The following is a 27,968-nucleotide window of genomic DNA, read 5'->3' on the forward strand; positions in this document are numbered from 1 at the left end:
GTAGCCATTGATAGCCTTATCCTCTTATTGACATGCTTACCCTCTTTGAAAGCCATCCAAGTTGATGGCCATCATCAATACCTCTTGTGGAAACAAATGCCATAATACTAGTAGCAGCAGCAGCAGCAGCAGCAGCAGCAGCAGTATTTTATTTATTACCTGCCTTTCACCCTAAGGTCACAAGGCAGGTTACAAGTTTAAAATGCAACATTAAAAACAGCTAAAAGCTAATTACGATCACAAGAATGAGGTGGGTGGAGGGTGTGGGAGAAGCAGAACCTACAGGGTTAAGAGGTTCTGTGTGACGTCTTGCATCATGAGGCGTGGTCACAGACACTTACGGGAGTGGTTTGCTCTGAGTGTCTCAGTCTGCCTCTGGTACGCTATGCGAGAGGGAGGATGGGCGAGCTTTCGCCAGGATTTGAGTTATGCTGTTACTCTACTTGATTAAAGGCTAAGAAGATAAGGAAAACCTTGTGTCTGTTCTGAGTTTATTTCCACACGCTGCATTTTGCTTCAACTGCTGCGATTGCTCTGCTACCGGCTGGAGAGGCAGAAGGACTTTTGGAGCGGCACGGATAGTTAGCAAAGCTGCGCAACGGAAGGGTGCCGGACGCCATGATTAATCTTTCTCGTCACTTTTGGCCTCTAGCCGGAACAGGTTATGGGCCCAGCACACTAATAGGGGGGTGTTTTGTGTTGTGTCAAAGTCTAGGGTAAAGAGGTACATCTCCAGCATATGAGAAAACAGTACAGTGGTACCTCGGGTTACAGACGCTTCAGGTTACAGACTCCACTAACCCAGAAATAGTACCTCGGGTTAATAACTTTGCTTCAGGATGAGAACAGAAATTGCGTGGCAGCGGCGCAAAAGCAGCAAGAGGCCCTATTAGCTAAAGTGGTACCTCAGGTTAAGAACAGTTTCAGGTTAAGAACGGACCTCCAGAACGAATTAAGTTCTTAACCCAAGGTACCACTGTATAATGAAGGTACCTGACACACCTCTGAGAAGGAGGGAATTCCACAACAAAGGGGCTGTCACAGAGAATGTCTTCTCCTGGACCACCTGAACTTCTGAAGCTGTGTGAAGAAATAATTTATTTTCTCTGTCCTGAATCTTCCAACATTCAACTTCATTGAACGCCCACCCCAGAGCTCTAGTATTATGACTGGAAACCAAAAGAGCACCATCTAACCCTGTCCCTGTCCCTGGGCCACACCCCTCACAGTCATACCTTTGCATCCTCCTTCGACATTTGCCTACCTGGAATTTGTTTTTGAACCAATCCTTCTTGCTTGCCTGCATGGAGGTAAAGGTAAAAAAGAGGTAAAGGACCAAGGGGGTATAAATGTGTGTAGAAACTAACCTACTGCACATATTCAGTGTTCTGCCCACTTTTGCCTCTGACCTCGCACACCACTAGCATGTGGCCCTCAAAAGCTTGTCTAGATAGGAATATGGCCCTTGCATTTTAAAAAAAATGCCGCTTTCTTGTTTAAAATGTTTTTCTGACATTTAGCTGAAATGTTTCAGGGCATTCAGATGGAAGGAAGGAGCCTCTAAAATGTTTTTTTTAACTCTCCTATTCCTTCCAATACAGTTACCCGTGTCTGTCACCTGAAAAAGAAAATGTAGATCTAAAGTTTCCTTCACTCTGCAAAAAGACCTTTAACTTTTAATCAGATATTATTTTATATATTAGAAATATACATATGTCAATTCCTTATATACCTAACTTGTTTCTTGGGACACAGGTTCTAAAGATTTTTTTGTGGGGGTTTTCTTGGCTGACAACACTTGAGTTGAGCCAAGTGCTTCTAACTACCCTGAGAGATTTCCATCAAACCTTTGTCAAGGAAGACAAACTTCATTGAGATTTATGCCCTTGTTTTGGCATCTTAAAATAGAACTCAGTTATCCCATGTTAGTCATCCCTGATGTAAACTCTGATCTTTAGCAGCCTAATTGGGCTACATTTGTACTGAAAACTTTTCTGAGGCCATTTCTAAGATTGGGAACTATCCATAATCTACTGAATGTAAAGCAGCTTGTTCTGCAGGAATATTAAGCAGTAGGGAGTTTTGCTCCTTATATTAACGTTCGTAGGCTAGAAACATCCATTGCAGGGGTTGGATGGCAACAGGCTGAAGAGAATATGGCTGTACAATATGAGCCCGCCTCCATGCTCCATTTCACGTTTCGCTGATAACTGTCTGACAGTGTAAATCAGAGCAACACACACAGGGCCAACATTCAGGGCTGTCCCACCCAGGAGGCAAGGTGAGGTGACTGCCTCAGGCAGCAGGATTCACAGGGGCAGCAGATCCTGATGTAGATCCTTTATTCCCCCTTTGTTCCTGATGTCAATCTTCACTCCCCCCCCCTTCTTCCCTGGCATTGGGGGGGTGCTATTTTGTGGTTTGCCTAAGGTTAAGGTGCCAAACGTCTTGGGCCGGCCCTGTTAGCATTGAGCAGCCACATAGCAAGAAAGTGGACAGAAGGTCTGGCAGCCATTTTGTAGACAGAAGGCAATCAGGGAGCCAGCAATACAAGCCAGTAGCATGGAAGCTGCTCTTTCACTACATGTCTCTTTGTGTGGAGCAGAGAACTAAACACATGCTTATTATTATTATTTCACAACAGCCAGTCTAAAGGCAAGCAGATGATCTGTTGTGTTTGTTAGTGTCCCTGGTTTGCTTTACTCAAGCTCTGGACTTCATCTACTCTTGTGTCCAGAGAGGACATGGTGTGTCATGTTATGCCAGGTGTAGAGACAGTGCGGAGGGGGGGGTCCCCCCCTCATTTCACAATGCTAGAACATTCCAGCTGAACATTGGGAGATTCAGGACAAACAAAAATAACTTATTCAGCACATAGTTAAACTATGTAATTTGCTTCCACAGGACTGTCAACTTAGACAGCTATAAAAGGGTAATACAGTGGTACCTCAGGGTACAGATGCTTCAGGTTACAGACAGGTTACAGACTCCGCTAACCCAGAAATACCTCGGGTTAAGAACTTTGCTTCAGGATGAGAACAGAAATCGCACAGCGGCAGTGGGAGGCCCCATTAGCTAAAGTGGTACCTCAGGTTAAGAACAGTTTCAGGTTAAGAACGGACCTCCAGAACAAATTAAGTTCTTAACCCGAGGTACCACTGTAGACAAATGTATGGAGTATCAGGCTCTTAATGATTCCTAGTCATAATTGCTACATTTCCTCCAGTATCAGAGGCAGCATCCCTCTTAATACCAGTCACTGTGGATCAGGAGAGTGATATGACATACCCTGATTGTGAGCTTTCCGACACATCTAGTTGACCACTCTATGAACAGAATGCTGGATGAGATAAGTCTTTCATCTGATCTAGAAGTGCTCATGTTCATTCTAGATTTATTTAATCCTTTGTTTTTATTATTCTTTCCTCCTTATTTAGGGAACAGCTGTAAAGTATGTAGAATTGTATTGTATTGTTATATGTTAATAATCTTTCCATTAATCGTAAGAAAATAGTTTATTTTGCATTGCGTCTGTTCCTCATCCCAAAGCATATGATGAAAACAAAAAGCACTTTAGATTGGGCAGTGGGGTGTCAAGCCACATTTTATTCTCCATTTTGCAGCTCAATATTTCATAGTAGCTGGCAATAATATATGTGGGATTTTGGTGTATGTGTACTGTTTCAGATAGCTGAAAATAAATGGCAGCAGTCTGCTAAGAACCACGTATTAAAAGGGATTATCATGCACTTGTATTTCAGGAGCTAAGGGCACCATTCCTATTGATTACATTGACTCAATACGTTTCTGATTGCATTTAAACACTCTAGTATATCTGCTGGCTCCATTTATGACTTGATTGCATTGGCAAATTTGGAATGTCCCCTTTTATCTCATCACATCTGTTTAATCAAGCTAATATTCCATCTGCTACTTTGCTATGCTAATGCTTGCAGTGTGGACAAACTTAAGTTCTTAGTGATGAACAACCCATTTACTTCCCTCCCAGAGTGCCTGCTCTGCAGTTTGAATTTTGAGCCCTATGAGTGTGTTCCCTTCTTCTGAACAATCAGTGTTAAATTTTCTTGAGGAAAAGATTCCACTTGTGCGGATTTCAAGATCTACTTGCGGAGCTCCCTTACAAATCCCTATGCTTTGCCATCAGCTATCATTACAGAACTGACGACAGATGGTGATCTGGTTGCTATAAAATGCATCTTTGCTTGTTGCAAAACCTCAGCGTTGAAGAACTTCTTTTCTATACATCAGCTGCCATTCCTTATCTCTGGGGGAAATGAACTTCTCACTATGTGTGCCAGCCAGGATTTTGAATGCAACCTTCTCCCGCTATAGAGAAGTGGCCTCAAACGCCTCCTTCACTTTGGATAAAACTTCATTCCAAAACCTGCAAGAATTGATCATCTATCCTCCATACTCCAAGACAATGATGTTCCTGATCCCGCCGATATTGTGCCTTACAGCAGCCGTCCTGATCAACCCTTTCATTCTGTTTGTGATTCTTTCCCGTGTCAACATCCGTCAGGAGACAAGATACCTGCTGTTGGGAAATGCTTTGCTCTGTGATTTGTTATATCTGATACTCTATGCTATGTCTGCAGTTTTCAATGTAATGAAACTCCACCTTCCCAAGAACCCTTGTGTGCTCCTGTTGTTTCTGCTGGCCATGACTTACTGCGGAGGGTTGCTAACGGCTGCCGCCATGGTGCTGGATACATACGTGGCCATTTTGTGGCCTTTGCATTACATCTCCATTTTGCCATCTTCACGAGCAAAGAAGCTGATACTGTTCCTATGGATCTTGTCTGGGGTTTTCCCTGGGATTGTCTTCTTAATACTCAAGTTTACCCAGAAACCCAGTGTATGCCCAGTGGAAAACTGCTCTGTCCCCATAATACTGGTAATGACTCTACATGGAGATGGGGCCGTGAAATCCTGCTATGTAGTCTCCGTTTCTGCCCTTTTTCTCTGTCTGTCCCTCATACTCTGCTGTTATATGATCCTGTATTTCAAAACAAAGCAGTCAGGCATATGGAAAAGCATGTTCTCTAGAGCCAGTGTGACGTTCCTGATGCATCACATTCTCTTGTTCTTTCATTTCTCTCCCCTCTTGGCTATTGTGGTGGACTCCTTGCTTTATGTCAATGCCGTCATTGGGACACAGACAGGGATATTGGTCTCTCTGATAATATGCAATGTGCTGATAATCTTGCCCAAAGCTCTGTTGCCTTATCTGTGTGGGCTTCGATACAGGGAGATAGCCTCATCCCTCAAGTTCTTCTTCAGACGGAAGCGCATGACTGCCGTGTCTCCAGTCTCAACCACTTGAGCAGAAACATACGAAAGACTTGTCATGGTTTGGAGCTGTACTTGACCTCTTCTATCAAGTTGGAAGGATTGCCACCCCCTAAAATTCATTCATTTATTGTCTGCTGGCTGAGTTATTAGCCATTTATTTTTCCAAGGTCATCATACTGTGAATGGAAAAGTAGTAGTATCATTCTGATATTTTGATATATAATGATAACAATGTTGTGTTGGATTAGATGTCATGGTGCAGCAGTAAATTAGAAGGAAGAATTTAACCAAAAAAGAATTTTCACCTGTAGAGAAAACTGGAAAACCAAAGAACATGGGGAACAACACATTAAGGGCAAGTGTAACCATTGTTACTTTTCTGATTTCAAAGTCATCAGATGTGCCTGGTTTTCAAATGAGGCCCCCTATGAATGGTTTTGGTGTTTTTTATTGTGCATTTATGATGATTTGTGCTTATGGTGGTTTGGGGGCAGTCATACAATATTCCACTTTCAATACCCGTTCATGCCTGCAAAAGTTTTGAGGTAGCCATATGGCTTGATTTCCTATCATTGCATATCCTCTAGTTTCTTGTATAAATCCACCATTATAACACTATTGCTGAGACGAGAACATGTCGCAGAATACACCCATCAGCCTGGAAGTGCCCTAGATTCAGCATTCATATTCCTGTGATCAGATTGGTGATTGTCTACATTCCCAATTATAGCTCTGAAACAACAAATATCTCCCTACCTTTTAATAGCATATTAACTTTGTATATACAGTTCAATCCTACGCACTGTGCCCTTGATTACTGTTGCATCTATTTGTCTTTTCGTCTGTTGCTGGACGTATGAAATGTAGCTATGAATTTCTGAGTTACTGAAAATGTATGGAAATTGTGAGCTACTATAGGGGATGTGTCAACAGAGAATCTGTTTACAATTTTCCATAGTTACATGTCTCTGTGTTGTTGTTTTTAACACTCTCATCAAATATAAGCATAAAGATATTAGAAACTGTGTGACTTGATTTTAGGGGGAAATTACTTTTGCAGCATTATCAAGACTTGAATTGGGGGACATTATTTCTTTCGGAGGCTGCCTTTCCCTTGCGAGTAATCTGTCAGGGCTGCACATCAGCAGTGGGGCTGAAGCCAGCTGTGGGTAGGTTCAAAGCCAGTCCTCCCTCCCTCCCTCCCGCTCTCTCTTCATAGCCCCCTTTTCTCCCTCTCTTTCTGACACCCTTTCCCCTCCCTCCCAGATCCTTGCATGAAATTAGGCTGAAGGAGAATGCAGCCCTGGGGCCACAGATTGCCCACCCCTGATTCAGATTAAGGACTCAGTTTGTCACTCTGAGATGCCATTTACACTTTAGCCAGGGGAACGTAGAATGTAACTAAGCAAAAATAGAATTTCATCATTTGTTGCTGTGCTCTTATCTATAGACTGGAAAATCAGGACCTAAGTATGCTTAGGGAACTGATCAAACTAGTCTAGTTTCTGGGACTGGGCTGGTGGCTCCAGACGTACACCAAGAGTAAACAAAGTGGACTGTGAACAAGTTTCAGTAACTCACAGCAAATGTTTTCATCTACCAGTGTCCTGATCTACAGGCTCTAGGAGGGCCTATGTGAGTGGTTTCATGCAGGGATACCAAAAAAGGAATGGCCAGCTTTAGTGCTTTATTAAAGAAAGGCATAAACTTACAACACAGTCTGCAGAAGCCTGCTGCCTTTGCAGACTTGCAAATGGATGGACTTCTACAAATGCAAGCTATATAAGCTGGCATCAAAAGCCCAATTAACACACCCCTGGCATGGAGGCCTCTTCCCAGCTCATAGCCATCTCTCAGATAAGGGAGTAGCTGACAGGCAGCCAGTATGAGAAGCCTCCCCTCTCCCAACTAGGTGGCAATGGTGCAGGCATTATCCATGGCCACATCCACCAGAATTCTGGTTGAAATGGCCTTGGAGAGTAGTGGGCCCAGAACGTCTGGGTTGGAACACTGTTGAATGCTTTTTTCTTTGGGTGATGGCAGTGGTGTCCCATGGCCCAGTGGGTGGGCAGTGGCAGTAGCAACATCACCAGTAGCAGCAGGTGGATGGCAGACTGCTTGCTGGGTGCAGTGGAGCTGGCTGTGGCATGTGTGGCAGGCAAGAAGGTCAATCTGCTGTGGATGAATGGAAATGCAACCCCCTTTTGATCTACTACTTGAGGCATTTGCTCAGTTGGCTAGAATGGTGCTGATAACACCAAGGTCGTGGGTTTGATTCCTGTATGGGGCAGCTGCATATTCCTGCATTGCAGGGGGTTGGACCAGATGATCCTCAGGGTCCCTTTCAACTCTTCAATTCTATGACTCATTACAGGGCCACCCTTGCATGCTGTGCTATTGTTTATTACTCCAGTTTGCTGTTTCTCATAGAGACGTATCAGTACCACTTATTCCTGATGTTATTTATGGTTTTCAGAGCTTTGATAGGAAGAGCTTAGCTCAAAGAGGAGCGTGATGGTCCGTGCTTCCCCAAAGCTCTATACATGATTCAGAAGAAAAGAGGTTATCATTCTGCAGTCGTTACAAAGGACATTCAGGCTCTGAAGCTTGAGAAGAAATCCATCGTTTAACACAAGGAGGGAACGAACCCTAGGCTAAAGGGTGGGGGAGCCACATCGCTTTTCAGAATGCCCGTTTGACCCGTCCATCAATGGCTCGAGTCAATAACACGACTATGTTGGAAAGAAAGTAAACATTCAACAGTACATCCTTTAATCCTTTGTGAGGCTACTTTGTTCCCCCAGCAACATTAAAAAATGCAGAGAAACATATACAGGGGCCCTTTCTACTGAGGAGTGGGTAAATAATGTTCTGTTGACACAGAAAGTTGGGCTACCAGCCAAATTTTTCAAGCTTAGTATGGACATAAACCAGATCCAGGCAGGTGCTGCATTAAGAGAAGTCTCTTTCCCTATCAACATTTATTTATCCTCATGCCAAGAAGATGTTTTTGAGGCATTAGGGAAATGTATTCAACGTGACTAAGATGTATGATTCTATCTAAATATATTAGGTAATTTCATACAATACATGGTTTAAAAGACTTTTCCATTCCCCAGATCTATAATGTGCATGTCAAATCTACATTGGCTAGAGAGCATAGTCAATATACAATGGCTCCCCCCCCCCCTTCTGCTTGACAACATTCACAAAAAGTGTGACAGAGGTTCAGTGGGACATTTACTATCTAGGGCAAAATGCTCTGTTGATTTACAGACTGATCTTGCGTATGTTTGCTTAGGAAGCAAATATTGGGATTTAAGCGGGACTTAACTCCTAGTAATGGTTAGCATCGCAGCCATAGAAACAGAATTCCTCCAAGACGATCTAATCCCAACCTTCCACAATAACCGGATTGCCTTCACGGGATGCTGCTTTGTGTTGAGCCAGACCATTACTCCACCTAGCTCAGCGCTGTTGTCTACACCAACTGACTGTGCCTCTCCAGGTTTCAGACAGGGGTCTTCCCCAGCCCAGCCCCGGGGATTGGTCCTGGGGTCCTCAACATGTGCAGCATGTGCTCTACTGCACTATGGCCTAGATTTCAATCTCAGACAGATGTTCATCCTGTAGGCTCTTGAGCAATAAGAAGTCCACATCTCCTTGGCTAATTCCATCTGCTACTTAAGCATTCCAGTAGTATGATGCTAAGAGCTGTTTGACAGTGGAATGGACTCTCTCAGAAGGTGGTGACCTCTCCAATGGAGGTTTTAAAACAGAGGTTGGATGGCCATCTGTCGGGGATTCCTGCATTGTAGGAGGTTAACCTAGATGGCACTAGTCCAACCCTACAATTCTATGAGTCCTTTATTCTGACCTAAGAGTGTTCTATTGCATCTGGGACACAGTGCTTATTATCCTAGCCTTGGCAATCTTAACAAACAGCTGTTCTTAGGGTAGATCTTTGGGTTATGGATGGTGGTCCTTCTGTACCTTTACACAGAACTCAGTGGTAGCTCCAGGGCTGAATGTTTCTGTTTTGAGTGCTCCAAAGATCCTGTCTTACAACCTGCTCAGGTCCTGATTGTGCGCTACTGGGTACCAGTGGCCACAGCCAAAGGTATGTCTTGATACTATCGCTTCATCACTGCAGAGCTGGTGCTTGCGAAAGGAGAAGGTGACAGTGGGCGTCCTTAAGAGCAGTTCTAAAAACTAGTTCACACAGGCAGGTCTAGTCATGTGATCACAGCACATGTGATTGAGAAGCAAAAGTGTGTTCATAGATGCAATCCATCTGATCCTTCTTTCTCAGTAAACGGAGGGGGAATCATACACATACAGCACCTGTGTTGCACATTACCATGCCACACACATGGCATGCTTATCTACTCCTTCACCACATGTACTGAATCAGGTTCAAAGGATGTATGTGTATGCATGTACAGTGGTACCTCGGGTTACATATGCTTCAGGTTACAGACGCTTCAGGTTACAGACTCCGCTAACCCAGAAATATTACCTCAGGTTAAGAACTTTGCTTCAGGATGAGAACAGAAATCGTGCTCCGGCAGCGTGGCGGCAGCAGGAGGCCCCATTAGCTAAAGTGGTGCTTCAGGTTAAGAACAGTTTCAGGTTAAGAACGGACCTCCGGAACGAATTAAGTCCTTAACCCGAGGTACCACTGTATGTACACAAACACACACACATTATACATAGCTAGCCTCTTTGCACATGTCCTTTTTCTATATCTGCTTATCATGTAGTAGTCATAGCCATAATCATAATATTTACAGTCTTAGAAAATGTAACATCATTATATCATGATCATGACAATGCTGATTTAGAAAGAGCCAGAAAAAGCATTTCTTGGAAAAACTTGCAAGCTACTTGCCAAGAAAAGTGGAACATTCTTTTCCAGAATTTGTTGCCTTTCCTTTCTGTAAATAAATGTCAAAACAAAGCAATGAGATCCACAAAACAAAACAGAAGTGTTACTGGGGTGTTTTCCCGCTGCCCATTGCGAATGCTGGAATTGTGTGAACTGGAGCATATGCTAGAGCTTGGTTAATTGTCAAATATTGGGAGTACTGAGGACCCTTCCAACTAGCTAGCTTGGGGGCTTTGGTTTAGGAGCCAGCACACATCCTGTGGTGAGCTGGGGAAGGGATTAATAAAGAATCTTTTGCAAATTACGGTAAGCAAGAGACCTTGGGTGAGTCACTGCCTCTCAGCTCAACCTACCTCACAGGGTAGTCGTGAGGATTAAATGAGGATGGGGAGAACCATGTGAACCTTGAGCTCCTTAGAGGAAAAAGGTAGAGTGTAAATGCAGTAAGCAAATAAATCAGAGATGGGGAAACCACACTTTAAAACAAAATTATGCCCCCAATTACTTGTGTATTTGATTAGGTGTAAGGTTATGAAACACAATCTTGCACTGCTTGCTGTAGTGCCATAAGTGATTAACAGTAATTTCTTTAATTGTCAGTTCTCTCTGTCTCCTGCTCAAAGCACCTGACATGATGCTTAAAAATTCTTCATGTTCATTAGAACAGAGTGGAGACTTTGGAGGAGGACGAGATCAGGGAGAAAATAATGACAAAAATATTAAGAGAGGAAGAAAAGGCTGCAGTAATCAAAGAGTGGTTTTACAGAAGAAATTAGTGGGTGTCAAAGAGAAAATAATTACCAGGGTGCATTCCAGGAGAAAATTACTGTGATCTGTGCTGTATTGACCACCCCCTCCCCTATTCCCACAATTTCATTTGTCAATCCCTCCATGTCTTCTTTGTCTCTGTCTAATGAGGACTGCATATATTCTGGGCAAGGGGACAACTCACTCCAATATTCTATTCCAGACGTAGCACATGACTGCCCGGTAGGAAACAAAAGTGAGATGGTACTAGGTGCAATTCACAGAAGACTGTAATGAATACTAATGGAGGTGGGAGGGATGTCATTTTGACTGTAGCAATTTCCTCCAACTGTAATAGACTTAAAAGGCAAACCATGTTAGCTGTTTAAGTAAGAATTAGGATGCAACCAGGTACTGTTTAGTATTGCTTCAAACAAGGGACTTTAATATGGTTCCTGAGTACCAAATACATGTGCTGCATGACTCAGTCTGAACTTCACACCTCTGTATTTTTAGCTGCTTGAGAAAGAACCGAGTTCTCCTCCGCTTGCATATATTTTTAAAGCTGTCACAGGAACAAATGTGCTGCTCCCACACCCAGCACAAAAAGCCTTCAGAGAGATCGGTCTGTCTGTCTCTTGCTAAAATTGGAAAGGTTTTTGTGGTGTTGGAGATAAATTCTGTGGTCCTGCGCAGTAGTCATCTTAGAGCATCTCTGCACATCTGCCCTTTACTAAATTTGAAGTCTACTGTAAATGCCACCCAAAAGCCTTCACGACATGTTGTTAAGCATCACATGCTGCCGGAAACAGAAGCTTCACAAATGTACTTGATATGAGGATCATGGGACATTGTTATGAGTTTCTGGGTGCCACTGAATCCCTGGATTCAGGAAATGTTAAAATATAAGCCAGGCCCATTTCCTGATGAGGAAATCGCCTGGAAGATGAGCCATTGGGAGAATAAACAGAAGGTGCCGAACCATTAGCAAAGACAAAGAGAGGGGGCTCTGTGTCATACAACAAATGTAAGGGGCCCCTAGTTAAAAGACAAAGCAAGTGTTTGAATTCAAGTCTTTTAGGGTTGGCAGTGGTGTAACCTAGAGGGGAAAGGGTTGTAAAAGTGGCAAGCTGGAGAGAGAGTCCAGTGCACGATGGTTGATTTCTGTTTGAATCTCTGATTGTGGCTATAGGAGAAATGACCCTTTTGGGGTGGTAAAAATGAGAACGCCTCCATTGTAGATTCAGGTTGTGTGTGTGTGTGTGTGTGTATAGGACGCACCGGCCCATAGGACGCACCAAGTTTTTTTAGGGGGAAATAAAGGGGGGGGATTTATTTATTTTTCCCCCAGGCACTTGTGGGGCCGGCAGTGGGGAGAAGCACTCTTCTCCCCGCCGCCCGCCTTCAGACCAGGTCCGGGGACAGCGGGAAGATGCGCTGCGCCTCCCCGCTGTCCCCGGAGCTTGCGGGGCTGGCGGCTGGGAGAAGCACGCGTCTCCCCGCCGTCAGCCTCCAAACCACATCGGGAGACAGCGGGATGGCGGCGTTCCGCCTCCCCGCTGTCCCCCGACCTTGTGGGGCTGGCGCTGGGGCTCTTCTGAAGCCTGGAGAGTGAGAGGGGTCGGTGCCCACCGACCCCTCTCGCTCTCCAGGCTTCAGCGAAAGCCTGCATTCGCCCCATAGGACGCACACACATTTCCCCTTCATTTTTGGAGGGGAAAAAGTGCGTCCTATAGGGCGAAAAATACGGTGTGTGTGTGTGTGTGTGTGTGTGTGTGTGTGTATGTATATATATATATATATACACACACACACACACACACCGTGTATCATAAAGACACTACAGTCTCCACTGTGCCTCATTCCCAAAAGGAAACACAAACCCTGGAATCCATGGAATCTCACACCGCTCAGAGATTGGGAGTGGTGTGCAACAATATAAAAAAGAGCCCCCATTGTGTGTATGTGCACACACCTCATAGCTCAGTGGTAGTATTTGCTTTGCATGCAGAAGGTCCCAGGTTCAAGCCCCAGCATCTCCAGGTAGGGCTGAGAAGGACTCTTGGCTGAAACCCTGGAGAGCCACTGCCAGTCACTGCAGATAATACTACGTGTGACTCAGTTTAAGGCAGAGATGTATAATTAGATTATGAGAAATTAATAGCCATGCTTAGCTTATTCTTTAAAATCATAACATACAATTTTCCTGGAAATCATGTTGCAACATCAAGCATTTTTTTCCTTATTCAAGGGATTGTTTTGTACCTTTGTTCCTGGAAATTAAGATTTGTTTTAAAATAGTGTAGCACCGCCACCTACTGGGCCACTGATGGAACTTTGGGAAAAGAAATTCTGATTGTACATGAATGCAAGGAAAGATTAATCCAAAAGCAATGGATTAAATGAAGTACTTTGTTTTGTTTATAGAAAGAGAAAGGTGAGGAGGAAGGGTTTGGCAAATAAATGGAAGCTGTACATTGCTTATGGCTTATGCCAACAATGATTGCAAATATTCAGGCTGCCTGCAACGTAGCAAAAATGACTTCAGATCAGAGTATTTGCTTTATTTATTTAAAACATTTCTATCCCATCTTTCAATGCAAGTAATCAGATTTAAAAAAAATAAAATAAAATAGTAATATCCAAAGTGGCACCTACAAAAATATTAATAATAATAATTGCAACTCACAGAGCTCAGCATTGCTAATTATATGGGAATCTCATATCGTTGAATGTCTCATTGGCTTACAAGTCCACAAATAGCCCAGTCCTTCTGGATATGATGTTAATTTAAGGCACATGCTATACGGCAGGAAACTGAGCAAAAATACATGTTTCTTGAAAAGACTGTGGCAGCCTAGTGGTTTCATCCTGATCATCCTATATAAAAACCTGGGGGAATGAGGTATTTCATGACAACTTCTTCTTTCCTTCTCCCGAGTATCCCTGCAATGTCAGACTGAGACTGCTCCAGGCACTACCTTGCGGATGTATGTATAGGACTTCCGGAGAGTGACACTTCCGTGATGGGAGACTCCGCGGGGGAGGACACATTCTTCCGTCAGTTTCTGGGTCTCAGCATCCCAACACAGCACTGTGGCAATGACGTCGTTCTTCTCGTCTCGTCCTCCGGTGATGAACAGCTTGTTGTTGCAAGGAGCGATCCCACAACTTGCTCGTTCGTGGCTTAACTGGGTGGCCAGGCACCAGGTGTCTGTGAGTGGGCTGTAAGAATAGACTGCCCTCATAGCTCCACCTGAAGCGGGAAGAGAGCAAAGGATTCCTTCTGGAAAATGTGTTTCTTTTGAAATACATTCTAGGCTTCAGGCCAAAATGTTAAGTGTCAGATTTCCTCAACCTACAAGACAAAGAGAGGACAAGACACTTAGAGTGGTACCTCGGGTTAAGAACTTAATTTGTTCCGGAGGTCCGTTCTTAACCTGAAACTGTTCTTAACCTGAGGTACCACTTTAGCTAATGGGGCCTCCTGCTGCCGCTGGGTGATTTCTGTTCTCATCCTGAAGCAAAGTTCTTAACCCAAGGTACTATTGGCCTCTCCTGGTATGCCCCACGGAGGACCTTAAGGTCCATAAATAGCAAAACCCTAGAGGTCCTGGGCCCTAAGGAAGTTAGATTAGCCTCAACCAGAGCCAGGGCCTTCTCAACTCTGGCTCCAGCCTGGTGGAATGCTCTGTCTTATGAGACCAGGGCCCTGCAGGATCTGATTTCTTTCCGCAGGGCCTGTAAGACAGAGTTGTTCCATCTGGCCTTTGGCTTAGAATCAGTTTCATTCCCACCCTCTATTTCTTTTTCCTTTCTCGTCCTGTGTAGAGGCTGCATCCTAATGTTTTAATGTTCTATTTTATTTTATTTTTTAATTGTATTTTAATCAACTTGTTTTTATTATTGGTTGTTAGCTGCCCTGAGCCCGGTCTTGGCTGGGGAGGGCGGGGTATAAATAAAATTTTTTTATTATTATTATTATTTCTGGGTTAGCAGAGTCTGTAACCTGAAGTGTCTATAACCTGAAGCGTCTGTAACCCAAGGTACCACTGTATTTCGAAAAGACAGCCAGCCAAAGATTTTACTTCATCAACTAGCCTTCATCAACCGGGTGTCTTCCAGTTAGTTTGGACTACATTTTCCAGAAGCCCATGCACACTGAGGCTGGTGGGAATTGTAGCCCAAGTCATCTGAAAGCCACCAGGCTGGTTGTTCTCATCAATGGGAACTGTGACCACACACACTGCCCCCCCCCCCCATGGCACAGCATATCAGTATGAAACTTCAAAAGGGCACTGGAGATCTTGCATTGCATTTCAGCTTTCTGTTGAACTGGAAGCTGTCTCCTCACACTGGGGAGACTCTGCAAAGGAGACATGAAATGGAATCCTATGAATAGAAGTATTTTGCCTGCATAGTGAAACAATGCACGCTTATAAAGAAAGTAAATCTTATTTTTAAACTGACTTCCCCATTTGTTGCCTGATTCTTTGTCAAGTGGGTAGAAAGGGGAAGCCAGTTTACTTTTGGACTTGGTCAAACAAGATTTTATAGCCTAATTCCTATGCTTTCAACCCACACATGTGGGCGACCAGAGGGATAAATCACAATTAATATACCCTCTCCTACCAGTCCTGTAACTCTCCAACTGTTTGACTTCGCCACCAAAGGTGCATTCTTCCATTGTCTCCCGAGACAGATGGATGCCAACCAGTCAGCCAAAACCATTAAAACCCATCCTGCAATTTACACTTCTCTGTGTGCATGCACAACCCATTAAAAAACATCTCAACATGGAATTCAAAACTATCCCCATTCCTCCAAGTGGTGATTCACAATGCAGAGGGACCAGAGTTTGACTGCATTGCCTTCTTGTCCTTCAACTGGAATTCTAGAAAAAGTGTCCCAGCTGTACCTACCCACAACATAGATGTGGTCGTGGAAACTGGTGGCATTGACACATTTTGCCTCAACAGGCATGGGTGATTTTAAGCTCCAGTTGTTTGTTGCTGGGTCATAACATTGTGTTTTGTCCGTGGCCAGCTTCCCATTGGGTCCTCCTCCAATCACATAGAGCTTCTTCTTGTAACTGGCGGCCCCAAATGAACTGACGTTGACCATGAGAGGAGCTGCCTATAATAATGCAAAACAACAGAATTGAGGAACATGCTGAAGATTCATCAGGACTTCATGCTCATGTATATTAATACGCCATGTATATTAATGTATATTAAAAAAAAGTAAAGAGGAGAGAAATGAGTTGGGGGCAAGTGACGAAGAGTGTACAACTGACGCAATTAAGATGCCCCTGACATTCAAAGGAACTTACTTCCAGGTAAATGTCTAGAATTGCCACCTTTCTTTTGCATAATGTGCATCCATGTATGATGGTTGATTGGGTAAAAAGAAAATGCCATTCTAAATTTATCTTCTGGATAATCTTACATTTGCATTATACATACAGGAAATGCAAAAAACAAAAACAAAAAACCCCACACATTTTTGGTGTGAAAACACCATTTGTCTATTAACCAACATCTGAGAGTAGAAAGTCGTTATTTTAGTCTGTTTCCTGTTTCATTAATACCAAAAGCACATCTGTACTTTACCTCTGACCAACAGTTGTGAAAAGAATCATATGTCTCCACACTGTTGATTCTTTGTATGCCGTCGTAACCACCAATGACATACACCTTGCCACCCAATACGGCCATTTTGTGTCTCCATCTTCCAACGTTCAAATACTCAATTTGGATCCATTTGTTGATGGATGAATTATATTTCCAAACTTCATGTTGCGTTTCTTTCCCTCCTGTGATGAATGTAAGATACCCAATTAGAACCAAACTTCCAGAATTTCTTCCTAGATTTTTGATTTCTAAATACATATACCAATATTCTCCAAGAGCCAGCTCAATTCTTTTTTAAAAAACTGAGGGTAAAACTTCCACAACAAAAGCATTGTAGGATAACAGCAATTTGACCGCAAACTTATAGTTTGGCAACAGTCCGACTCCTGAAAGAACTATGAACATTGTTACTTAAAGCTAATGTTTAATAGTCATAGAATCATAGAATTGTAAAGTTGGAAGGGATCACCAGGATCATCTAGTCCAGGGGTCTGCAACCCGCGGCTCCGGAGCCGCATGTGGCTCTTTTACATCTTTGCCGCGGCTCCGGGGCGGATACTAGCGAGGGGAGGAGGCACATTGTGCGCCCCGACACTCCTCACTGTGGCGGGCGCTGTACTGGCTGTGACGTCGCATGGGGGCGGTGCGTGCGTTAGTCACGCACCATCCCGACGTCAACTTCCCGCCCGCTGTCAGATCGCGGCTCCGGAGATATATTTGTTTTAAATGTCGCAATGGTTTTGCGGCTCCCAGTTGTTGTTTTTTCTTCGGAAACGGGTCCAAGTGGCTATTTTTGTCTTAAAGGTTGCAGACCCCTGATCTAGTCCAACCTCCTGCAATGCAGGAATCTTTTGTCCCATGTGGAGCTAAAACCCAGGACCCTGAGATTAAGAGTCTCGTGCTGTAACTATTTTTCCTCCCTCATTTATTTCCATGCGCATTATGATCTTCCTTACCTGATATGTAGACTTCATTTTTTAATGTGGCACAAGCAAACTCCACCCATTTTTTATTCTCACATTCGGGTTCTTGTTCCGTGTTGGGCAGTTTTGCCACTTCCAAACGACTGCGCCTCAAAGGATCAAGGCAGGTGACTTCAGCTACAAACTTTTCATCCTTTGTGCAGCCACCTATGATCATGAAGACCTCTGACTGGAATTCGTGCATTCTCGGCTTTGTTCTTTCAGAAATGATCTAAATGAAAGCAAAGAGCTGGAGAGATCTTTATCTTTTAACATTTTAACAAAAGCCCCCCTTCACTCCCAGTAAATAATTCCCCTAGGATCATACCAAGCTCCAGACACCTTCAAGAGTGTCTACCCACCTTCCGAATGCAAGCTGTGCTCATTTTTTAAATTTTTTTTAATTAGAAAAACAGCATACAATAAAACTCATATAACTGCAAGTTACCAAACTCATCCCGATCAGTGTACTGGTGTATACAATATATTGTAGTAAACGTTTCACAGATTATTCCAAAAGATCTAGAAGGCATGATTTTAAGAGTTGTTTGCATGCATTTAATGCATGGTTGTTACCTATTTAAAAATATTATTCATAAGACACACATGCCTAGCTCTATGAAATTCATGAAATAGTCTAACATAATAAAAAAAAACCCTCCACCTTTTCCCCTAACTATTGAGCAAATTGTGGCCATACAGCTTCAATATTCTTGGATAACTGACTATTTATACCAGAAATGGAGAAAATGTGACTCTCCAGCACTCACCAACCCTGACAATTGGCCATGTAGGCTGCAGCTGAAGTCCATCAAAGTCTAGAGGGCTGCTCCTGATTTAGACCCATTTCAATCTGGCATCAGGTCTGAATTGCCACTGAAATGGCCTTGATTGCCTCACCTTGTGCTGAGGGAATAACAGGGGAAGTACAACCCTGTTAATTCTCCTGGACCTCTCGATGGCATTTGTACTGACAGATGGAAGTTGGTTAACCACCATTTTGATGGCTCTAGTCTTACATGGAAGATCTTTTCCTGAAAGTTATGCTGGGAAACGATTGCTCTGCATCTCGCCTTGCTCTACCTATTCAATTTGTATCTCAACCTTCCTCCCAAAGGAGCCCAGGGTGGCTCCACAGGTCTCCTCATCCTGTCCTCCCTGCTTTATAACTTCTATGTGATACCACTGGAGGGAAGTTATTCAAATATGTGCTGTGAAATACCATTGATATGCTGATGCCACCCAATTCAATTTCTTCTTTGCTTATGAGGCCGTAGAAGACCTGAACTGGTGACTGAGGTCAGAAACCTGTGGCCCTCCAGAAGTTGTTGGACTTCAGCTCCCATCAGCACTGAACGACGTGGCCAATGGTCAAGGATGATGGAGATTGTAGTCAGAACAACATCTGAAAGGCCACAGGTTCACCACTCCTAGTATAAGTTGTTACTAATACTAGATTAATAAAATTATCAGTATCAGTATAATATAAAACTAGTAATTATTTATTTACTTATTTACTTATATAGTACTATATAAGTACAAAGGGGTGTGAATTTCTCTTTCTTTTTATGCAAACTTCTTTCTTGCTTGAAAGAATATTCAATATATACAGTCCAACTCACACCATAAAGCATCCTGAACTTAACTTTCCATGACAATAGCTTGTGAATCTGCATTACAAACTTTAGGCTTCTTCCTCTTTCCAAATATATACTGATAAGGTGTTCAAAGGGAAAGTATGGCAGCTGTCCAACTCCCATACATTGATACTCATACCCAAAAAATAGTCACAGGTGGGGGAATCTTGTATCACCTCCTCAAAGTCTCATTTATTAGGGCAAAAGCTTTCATGGACTTCACCAGAGGCAGAAAGAACAGTGTATGTATGTTCATGGTTACGGGGGAAAAAGATTTAAGTAATTGAACCACTCTACTGTATATCTGTTAGTCTTTATGGTGCCACAAAACTATATGTTGTCTTTTCTGGACGAGATTAACATGGCTACCTTCTTGAAAATGTTACCATAGAGATGGATGTTAGGAAGTTAGCATTCCCAAAAGGCAGGATGGCACTGCCACAAGCAGGAACACCACAGAAAGCTCATTGCAGAGTACCTATAGACACTTCAAGCAGCTCATTGAATCACTAGTCTGAACTCTTTCTTAATACAATCAACATTTAACTCACCTCGTTCCCTGATAGATGGTACATTCTGGCTTCTTGGAGCAGAGGAAAGACATCAGGGCACTGTCGGATCAGTGGCTCAGCTTCTACAGTCTCTACAAAATACCAAGGGTCCAGAAGGGGTAGTCTGACACCCTCAAGGATGTAAGGCAGGAGAGGAAGTCTTTCTGCTATTTTGTAATGCACCCAGTTTATAACCATTTCGAACACTTGAGCTTCGTCAGTGACACAGAGTTCATCACTCTTGAGCATACTATATAGGACATCCACAGGCAGTTCTAAGAACTCGTCGTAATTCAGTACTTGGGAAAAATTCTGGATAATATACCCTTTGACCTGCTGCTTCAGTTTATCAAGTGAATGAGCATCAGCCAGTCTCAGAATCCCAACACAGTTTTCTGGATGAAGAGCTTCATTGAGAAAATTGGAGCAAGCTTCTACCATTCGCAAAAACTACAAGCAGAAAAGGAAGCACATTAAGTTACTATGCAGACATGCCCTCCTGTGCTTGTTCGTTTATTTTACTGCTCTTAACAAATCTTAAGAATGTGAGGAAGCAATGTCCCTGATGTAAAATGTGCAAATGCCATGTTTAGTATGCATTGCTGGTGAAGGCAATTTGCCTCTGAATGCCAGTTTCTGGGAACCAAAAGCGGGGAGAGTGCTGTTGCACTCAGCTTGCAGTCTCCCCATAGGCATCTGATTGGTCACTGTGGGAACAGGATGCTGGACTAGATGGGCCTTTGGTCTGACCCAGCAAGGGGCTTCTTATGCTTCACTGAGCTTGATGCTGCTCATCTGTATAATAAACCTTCAAAATGCTGGGATTGTGGTAAGTGGATTCCAGGGGAGAAATGAATTCCGTGATGAGCGGGAAGATAAACAGTGTCAGGTAGGCAAAACTGATTTCACAGGGCTTATTTGCACAAACATTTGGAGAGTGTAAGAGCCTGTACAAAAGGTGAGGCTCCTGAAGTGTCCAGACACCATCTTGATTGTGAGTCCTGGAAGACTTGCTCCCTGCATTGCTGGCCTTTTTCTACCTGGCTATATTGTTTAGGGAGATTTGTTACTGTTATTGATATTATTTTTTGTATCTTTATTTTTAGATCTTATGATTTATATGCAGATTGTTCAGTTTGGTTGTGTACTTTTTGATGTGCTTATAAATTGTTGGCTGTGGTCTAAACCACTGAGCCTAGGGCTTGCCGATTGGAAAGTCAGCAGTTCGAACCCCTGCAACGGGGCGAGCTCCCGTTACTCGCTCCCTGCTCCTGCCAACCTAGCAGTTCGAAAGCACGTCAAAGTGCAAGTAGATAAATAGGTACCACTCTGGCAGGAAGGTAAACGGTGTTTCCGTGTGCTGCTCTGGTTCGCCAGAAGTTGCTTAGTCATGCTGGCCACATGACCTGGAAGCTATTTGCAGACAAACGCCGGCTCCCTCAGCCAATAAAGCGAGATGAGCGCCGCAACCCCAGAGTCGTCCGCGACTGGACCTAACGGTCAGGGGTCCCTTTACCTTTACCTTTATGTTTGTAATTTAAGTAAATATTTTTATGTTGTAAGCTGCCTTGAGCATGGTTTTATCTATGGAAAGGCAGCATACACATAAAATGACAATGGTGATGTAAGAGGTTTACACATCAACATACCATGCACATGGTCTGGATCAAATGTGGAAAGAGAGTGCAGGGCAGATCAGATTGACTGGGTGGGAATTAGTTTGAGAGATTACTAGTTCTAATTGCACCCATCTCAGACTTCAGTTTACTGTGAATTTGTTTTCATTGTTACTCAGGAAAGAATGTTGCCTTTGGTTAACCCTGGATAACAAAGGAAACATGGGCCCTGGATAGTACATCTGGAACTCCCTCGAATCTTGCACCGCTCAGAGATTGGGAGTGGCATGTAACATTATACATACCAAAATCCCAGCTAAAATCTCAAGGAAAGGCTGAGCACTCAGGGTGCTTCCAGATATCAATAGTTCAGCACTTTTCTCCATAACTTTTTTTTTAATCTGCACCTAACCTTAGAGTTGATGGAGTACAAAGTAGTGCATTACTTTTTTTAAAAAAAAGTAGTTAAAAGGAAAAGAGGGAAGTGAAAAATCTGAAACACCATTTTTAATGGTGGTGGTGTGTTTTAAAGAAGTGTTTACAGCAGAGTTTTGTGCTGAGAGCCATGTCCTGTTGACACATTTAGGCTACTTATCATAGCAGACCTGGCCTATAAACCACTGGTTCCTGTTTTTTAAAGATACATGTGGGCAAACATTTAAAGAAACGAAGCTCTCAAATCACAATTAGATGTACTTCTTCCATTTGATAAACTTCCCCTCCGTATCATATTTACAGCCAGCTTTATCTGCCACACATGGAGTGGAGCCAGGCAGGGCTGGAACTACAAGTTAATGGGACAAAAACTGGAAGGAATGCTGGTCCCATTTAAAAATAATTCATGTGTTTCAGCACTTTTTATTATTGTTGTGATCAAGGTGAAAAATTAAAAAGTTTGCTCGCTACTTTGAGATATTTTAGGTACTCCTCATTATGCCAGTCCCATTAAAGTGGGGTAGGTGTAGGGATGAGCAAATTGGTCCATTATGGTTTCCACTGCCTCTCACTGTGGACGCAGAACACAGCCATCATGGTCAGTTAAGGGTAGGAGCAGCATTATCAAAGTAGCAGAACCAGGGATGGACACAAGGACAGCACTCCAGTCCGTCCTGTCATAGGCAAGCAGACAGCCTTCCTGACAACTTTGGGGGTAGGTGGTGGAGCTGGGTACGCTTTCCATTATTAAGTTCGGAATAGAGTGGTTGCTTTGGAAGATGATAATCCAACTGGAGAACAGCTTTTACCAAAGGTGTCATGGGCTCTGAAGATTCTCAAACTCAGGACGAAAGGGAGAAACATACTAAGGGAAAGGCACACTTGGCAAACACTCACCATGATCAACTCCTGCCTGGAGACCAATGTCCCCATTGTGGAAGGACGTGTGGATCCAGAATTGGCCTCCACGGTCACTTACAGACTCACTGTTAAAACCATGTTTATGGAGGACAATCTTACTCGGCTACGAGTGATCGCCAAAGGAGGAGGAGGAGGAGGAGGAGGAGGAGGAGTTGGGTAAGGCAGGCAGGGAGAGCCAGCCCTTAAACAGTAAAAACCAGTTTAAGGCTGCAGTGCTTTGCACACTAAATTGGGAAATGATCTTGGACTTCTGAGTAAGCACGTTTTGATTCACACAGCATGCCTTGCTTGTGAACTTAGGCTGAACATTAGATCTAGTCATGAAATAGAGCAGCCAATGAAATCCCAAAGCAAAATATTGTTTCATAGTAAAATTCAGGTTGCCCGAAGACTAATCCAACAGCTGTCAATTAGCCATTTTCACACTAAACAATGAGCTAAAACTAGTACTCACATGAATTTGGTATGGTTCCTATGTGCTGTAAATATTTTACTTCACTAACCTGAAAAAGACTAGCGGCTTCCAGGACTTTCTGGACATTTTCCTTAGTGATCAGCACTTTGCTTGTGTAAGTGTAATCCAAAAGAATCTGCATTGTTTCAGCATCAACTCCCTTAATTACTATTTTTTCTTCATACTTTTCTTTCAAGTCGTTGCAAAACATTGCCCTGAAGGGGAAAATACATAATTTCTTGGAAGACCAGTAATTCTGAAATACACTCTGGAAACAAGCATACTAATACAGTGGTACCTTGGGTTACATACGCTTTAGGTTGCATACGGTTCAGATTACAGACTCCGCTAACCCAGAAATATTACCTCAGGTTAAGAACTTTGCTTCAGGATGAGATCAGAAATCGTGCTCCGGCGGCGCGGCAGCAGCAGGAAGCCCCATTAGCTAAAGTGGTGCTTCAGGTTAAGAACAGTTTCAGGTTAAGAACGGACCTCCGGAACGAATTAAGTACTTAACCCGAGGTACCACTGTACTTCCCCAATCAATTCATATGTAATTTATTTTAAAGTATGTTTATGCTATTTTTCTATTTTAAAATATTGAAAGTTGCTAACAATATATATCAGACCAGAGCAATAATAAAAAATTTAACTACAAAACCATAAGAGCAATCCTTTAAAACCACCAAACAGATCTATAAAACATATGGCAAGCTCAGTACACATTAAAATGCATCTTATATGGTAAGTCTGAATGTTATTATTAAAAGATTCTTGTTTTTAACACATGCTATTAATTTGTCTTTGATATTGTTTGTATACATACTGTATTGGACTATAGTGCCTTATTATAATTCAGAATTGAAAAATTAAAATAAATAAATAAAATGCAGTGTCTAATCAGCTAATGAGTATGGAATGAATGTGTTTTTATTCCAAAAGCCAAGCAGAGGTGGAACTGTGTGGATCTCATGCTGGTGCCAGGACAAAGAAGAACCTCTTCTCAGTGCTCATCTGTCATACTTCAGATGGCAAGAAGACATAAATCAGAGTCTCACATATTGACCAGAGGAAAATTCACATGGGATGGCACAGTTCTCCTTCTAAGCCATTGGGGTTGTAAACATCAATACTTTGAATTGACACCAGGAACAAATTTGTAATCAATAAATATGGCATGATGCTGGAATAGATTATCTTTCCTTTGAGCCTCCATTAACACCTTGGCAGCTGTATTTTGTTTCTGATGAAGTTTCAGAGACAGCCCCATATAGAGCATGTTATAAGAGGGACAGGTAGCCTGTGGCCTTCCAGATGTTGCTGAACCATCTCTGAGAGATGAGTGGCTAATAAATGTTTTAAAATAAATAAGTACAAGCACCAATACCGCTCCACAGCCTCCCTAGGATCAAAAGATGGAAATGAAAGGCAGAGCAGCTGGGTATCTTCAGCATATTGATGACACCTCAACTGAAATGTATGGAGGGCGTCATCCAGTGGTTTCATGGGGATGTTAAACAGCACAAGGGACCAGATGGACCCATTCAGTACCCAATAAGCCAGGCTTCCTCAAACTCGGCCCTCCAGATGTTTTTGGTCTACAGCTCCCGTGATCCCTAGCTAGCAGGACCAGCGGTCAGGGATGTGGGAACTGTAGTCTCAAAACATATGGAGGGCCGAGTTTGAGGAAGCCCGCCATAAGCCATTGTTCAGGGTGGAGCAGCAGTTTCTCAGAATGTCCTCCTAGGAAGTCTTTCAGAAAGATGAGAATTTGAACCACAATATAGCCAGATAGTTCAGAAGGGTACCAGAGTAAATGGTATTGAAAACCACTGAGAGGACAAATCAATGGGACTACTGTACACCCCCTTGTCTATCTCACAGTGAACAAGGGAATGTCTGTCCCAAATCTGAGATGGAAGCCAATTTGAAAAGGATCTAAATGATCAGACTTATCAAGAAATAATTGAGCCACCATGATCTTGCCCTGATATAGCCTTACAATAATGTTGTATGATATTTATTATTATTATTATTATTATTATTATTATTATTATTATTACTACTACTACTACTCCTACTCCTAATACAGATAAGAGCTAAGGGTGAGGAACAGTGGCTTGTCTGGGGCTACCCAGTGAAGTTCAAGGCTGAGCTGAGATTTCAACTGGAAACCTCCCAGTTTCTAATGTATGTTCTTAATTACTCTGCTACACTAGGTATACATATCTGTGTTTTAGCATTTCAGAATCCTAGAGTTATTGTCACTCTCTTGACATTTGTTTTCTCACAGTTAACACTCAAATACTGCTGTATCGAATAATTGTGTGTTTCAAGGACATCTTGGTCAATTGTCCGATTGGAATTGTTTTTTTCAGTGTAACTTGTTGGTTTAAAGCAGGGTATTATTAATCTTGCTTCCCTTCTTTGAAGATAGAAACATTTGGGCTTTTTCAAGGCTAAGCAGTCAGAAAGGAGCCCAGATAAACTTCACACAGGCAGCCCCTTTTCTGCATAAAGCTGAACCAAAGCTATTGTGCCTAGTTCTCAAGGAGAGGGGTTGCTCTAAGCATGGCGGAGAAATATTAAAGTCACGTTCCATCAAAACAGCATGTACCTATTTTTGGCTTAATAAATCATCAGAAGTCCTCTCTCCCCAAAGATAAAAAGTTGTGCCAATCACATGGGATGGTCCATGGAATTATCTGGTGGAGAACGTTATGTGGTTTTCGAAATATCTGATGTAAATATGTATTCTTATGGAATCGTTAACTATGAGTAGCTGAATGGCAAATACTCACCTGTCAGTAGACCAGTATAGATAGCTACACCATTGTAAGATTAATTTACAGACTGAGCCTATCCACATTCACTTGGAACTCTTGCTGAATTAAATGATACTCCTCCCAAGCATGCACAGGATTGCAAGCTTAGTCATTTAATATTTCTGAGTATTGCTTCACCCCTTCCCCACAAACAGTAACCAAAAATGAGACATTAAAATGAGACTAGTAGATTTGAATTATGGTTGTAAGACACCTCATATCCAAGATACCAGAAGCATTCTCTTATGCCAAAAGAAAGGCAAGATCTTGTGTCAAAATAATTTTGTTAGTTTTCTGTGACTGTGCAAGGGATAGTTTTCTGTGAATTGATAAAGTGGATAAAAGTGGATAAAGTCCTACGTTAGCTACTTTAAAAAATGCATTATGATGAGTAGAAATACAGAGGCCGGCAATAAGTGCCTAAAATGGCCCCAATTACATTTGGAATTAAATACGCCAAACATTTCCACCCCCACCCCCCTTTTGTTCTACCAGCTAGTATAAATGTCACACCTTGACCTGACTGAGTAACTTTTGGCACCAAAAGTTAATAATGTTTCTTTTACCATTAAAAAAAATATAATAAAATCTATCCCCATGTCACAATAATTCTCACTGACAGGGATTGATAAAAAAAAAATCTTTTATTTTCCAGTGTAATTAGTAACATGATAGTGGAGTATTTTGTTTCTCACTGTTCATTTGGCATATTTTCTCACAGTTTCCAGAAGGAACACCATTTTCTAGCATACGCTGCAGAAGGTGACCCTGCTGGATTTCAGTGTCTTCCTTCCATGTGTTTTCCCCATTTCTCAAATTACTTTCTTAATTTTAGAACTCCAGGAAAAATAGGAAGCACACTCCTTTCCCCTCATTGACTGCTTTTGCCATATGTCGCCCTCCTCATGGAAACAGGTTTTTTGGGGAAAGGGTCAGTCAGCTTCCACACATTCAACTGCATTAATGATAACATAAGAAGGTAAAGGTAAAGGGACCCCTGACCATTAGGTCTAGTCGTGACCTACTACCTAAAACACCCAGGAGCCTGTGGAACAACACTTTTTAAATGGGCAGCTGTTGAATTAATACTTTATTTTATTATTACCAATACAAGTATCTGGACATAGTTGGGATTTTATGGAGGGGGGAAACGGGGAACTGTAATCGATTGCATGTCTGTTCCTATATTCAAAATTTTTCTATCCCACATACCTAGCATTCTCAATTAATATTCTGGATGCTGTAATTATCACCCTTCTTCTGACATGCCACCAAATATAGACATTTTGGAAGCTCATAGACTGTTGGGGTAGGTTTCAAATCAAGTGCTCGGGAAATGTCAATTTCCCATCTTACCTGCTTAACTATTTCTGGTTGCAATTGAACATCTAAATGAGAGGAGAGGGGGGGAAATACTTAATTTTAAAGATCTCCCTTACCTAAAATAATTGCTTGCCGCTGCTAGAACCACTCGGTGGCATGAGAATTTCATGTTGCCCACACACAGGGTAACGTCTGTGAGTGAGTTTTCCAGTCGGAGGTTCTCCAAGCCGTTCTGCAGCACCATGGATAGGCCTGTGTCATCAAACTTAACCCTTTCGCTGATGGAGACCTCCACAAGCTCTCCCATGTTCCTGGAGCACTCATTTTCCAAAGGCAACGGAGATTCCTCCTCCAAGTTCTTCTTCACTATGTCTCCCATGTTTCGATCAGCAGCAGCACATCATGCCATTGATACTTCAATCTAAGATGGTTCCTGAGCTTCAGACAAGTCATGCTGCAGAAGCAAGACGGATTTCCTGTTTGGGCCTCCCCACTTATCTACAGCTGTCACACATGCATAACAGGAAGCCTTGCACTTTCTCATCCTGTTAACACAAACAAAGTCAGTGGGGTTGTGTTGTTATTTTTTAATTCCACACATTTCCAAGCAGTTTTACTATACCTAAAGAAGACTTTAAAGTGCCTTTGAATATGGGATTA

At 42.6% G+C, this 27,968-nt stretch overlaps 2 protein-coding genes across 4 annotated transcripts; one reads left to right on the forward strand and one right to left on the reverse strand.

The window, feature by feature from the left end:
* The first annotated feature begins 3,368 nt into the window (after positions 1-3,368).
* On the forward strand, positions 3,369-5,763 carry GPR148 (G protein-coupled receptor 148). Its single transcript, XM_028730651.2, has one exon. The coding sequence runs from the start codon at positions 4,295-4,297 to the stop codon at positions 5,345-5,347; it is 1,053 nt and encodes a 350-aa protein (XP_028586484.2). The 5' UTR covers positions 3,369-4,294; the 3' UTR covers positions 5,348-5,763.
* A 7,740-nt stretch (positions 5,764-13,503) lies between these two features.
* On the reverse strand, positions 13,504-27,844 carry KLHL6 (kelch like family member 6). 3 transcript variants are annotated; one of them, XM_028730645.2, is made up of 7 exons: positions 27,425-27,840; positions 23,210-23,375; positions 19,735-20,184; positions 17,541-17,778; positions 16,564-16,766; positions 15,874-16,087; positions 13,504-14,207 (listed from the first exon to the last, which is right to left on the reverse strand). In XM_028730645.2, the coding sequence occupies exons 1-7, from the start codon at positions 27,685-27,687 to the stop codon at positions 13,906-13,908; spliced, it is 1,836 nt and encodes a 611-aa protein (XP_028586478.2). In that variant the 5' UTR covers positions 27,688-27,840; the 3' UTR covers positions 13,504-13,905. The 3 variants fall into 3 exon arrangements, with proteins under 3 accessions (XP_028586478.2, XP_077786229.1, XP_077786230.1); XM_077930103.1 differs by having other exon boundaries at positions 14,070-15,317; positions 27,425-27,844; XM_077930104.1 differs by having other exon boundaries at positions 14,070-14,309; positions 27,425-27,843.
* Between the last annotated feature and the right edge of the window lie 124 nt (positions 27,845-27,968).

The sequence above is a fragment of the Podarcis muralis genome, chromosome 6, assembly GCF_964188315.1.
Source record: "Podarcis muralis chromosome 6, rPodMur119.hap1.1, whole genome shotgun sequence".
In the NCBI taxonomy this organism is placed as follows: domain Eukaryota; kingdom Metazoa; phylum Chordata; class Lepidosauria; order Squamata; family Lacertidae; genus Podarcis; species Podarcis muralis.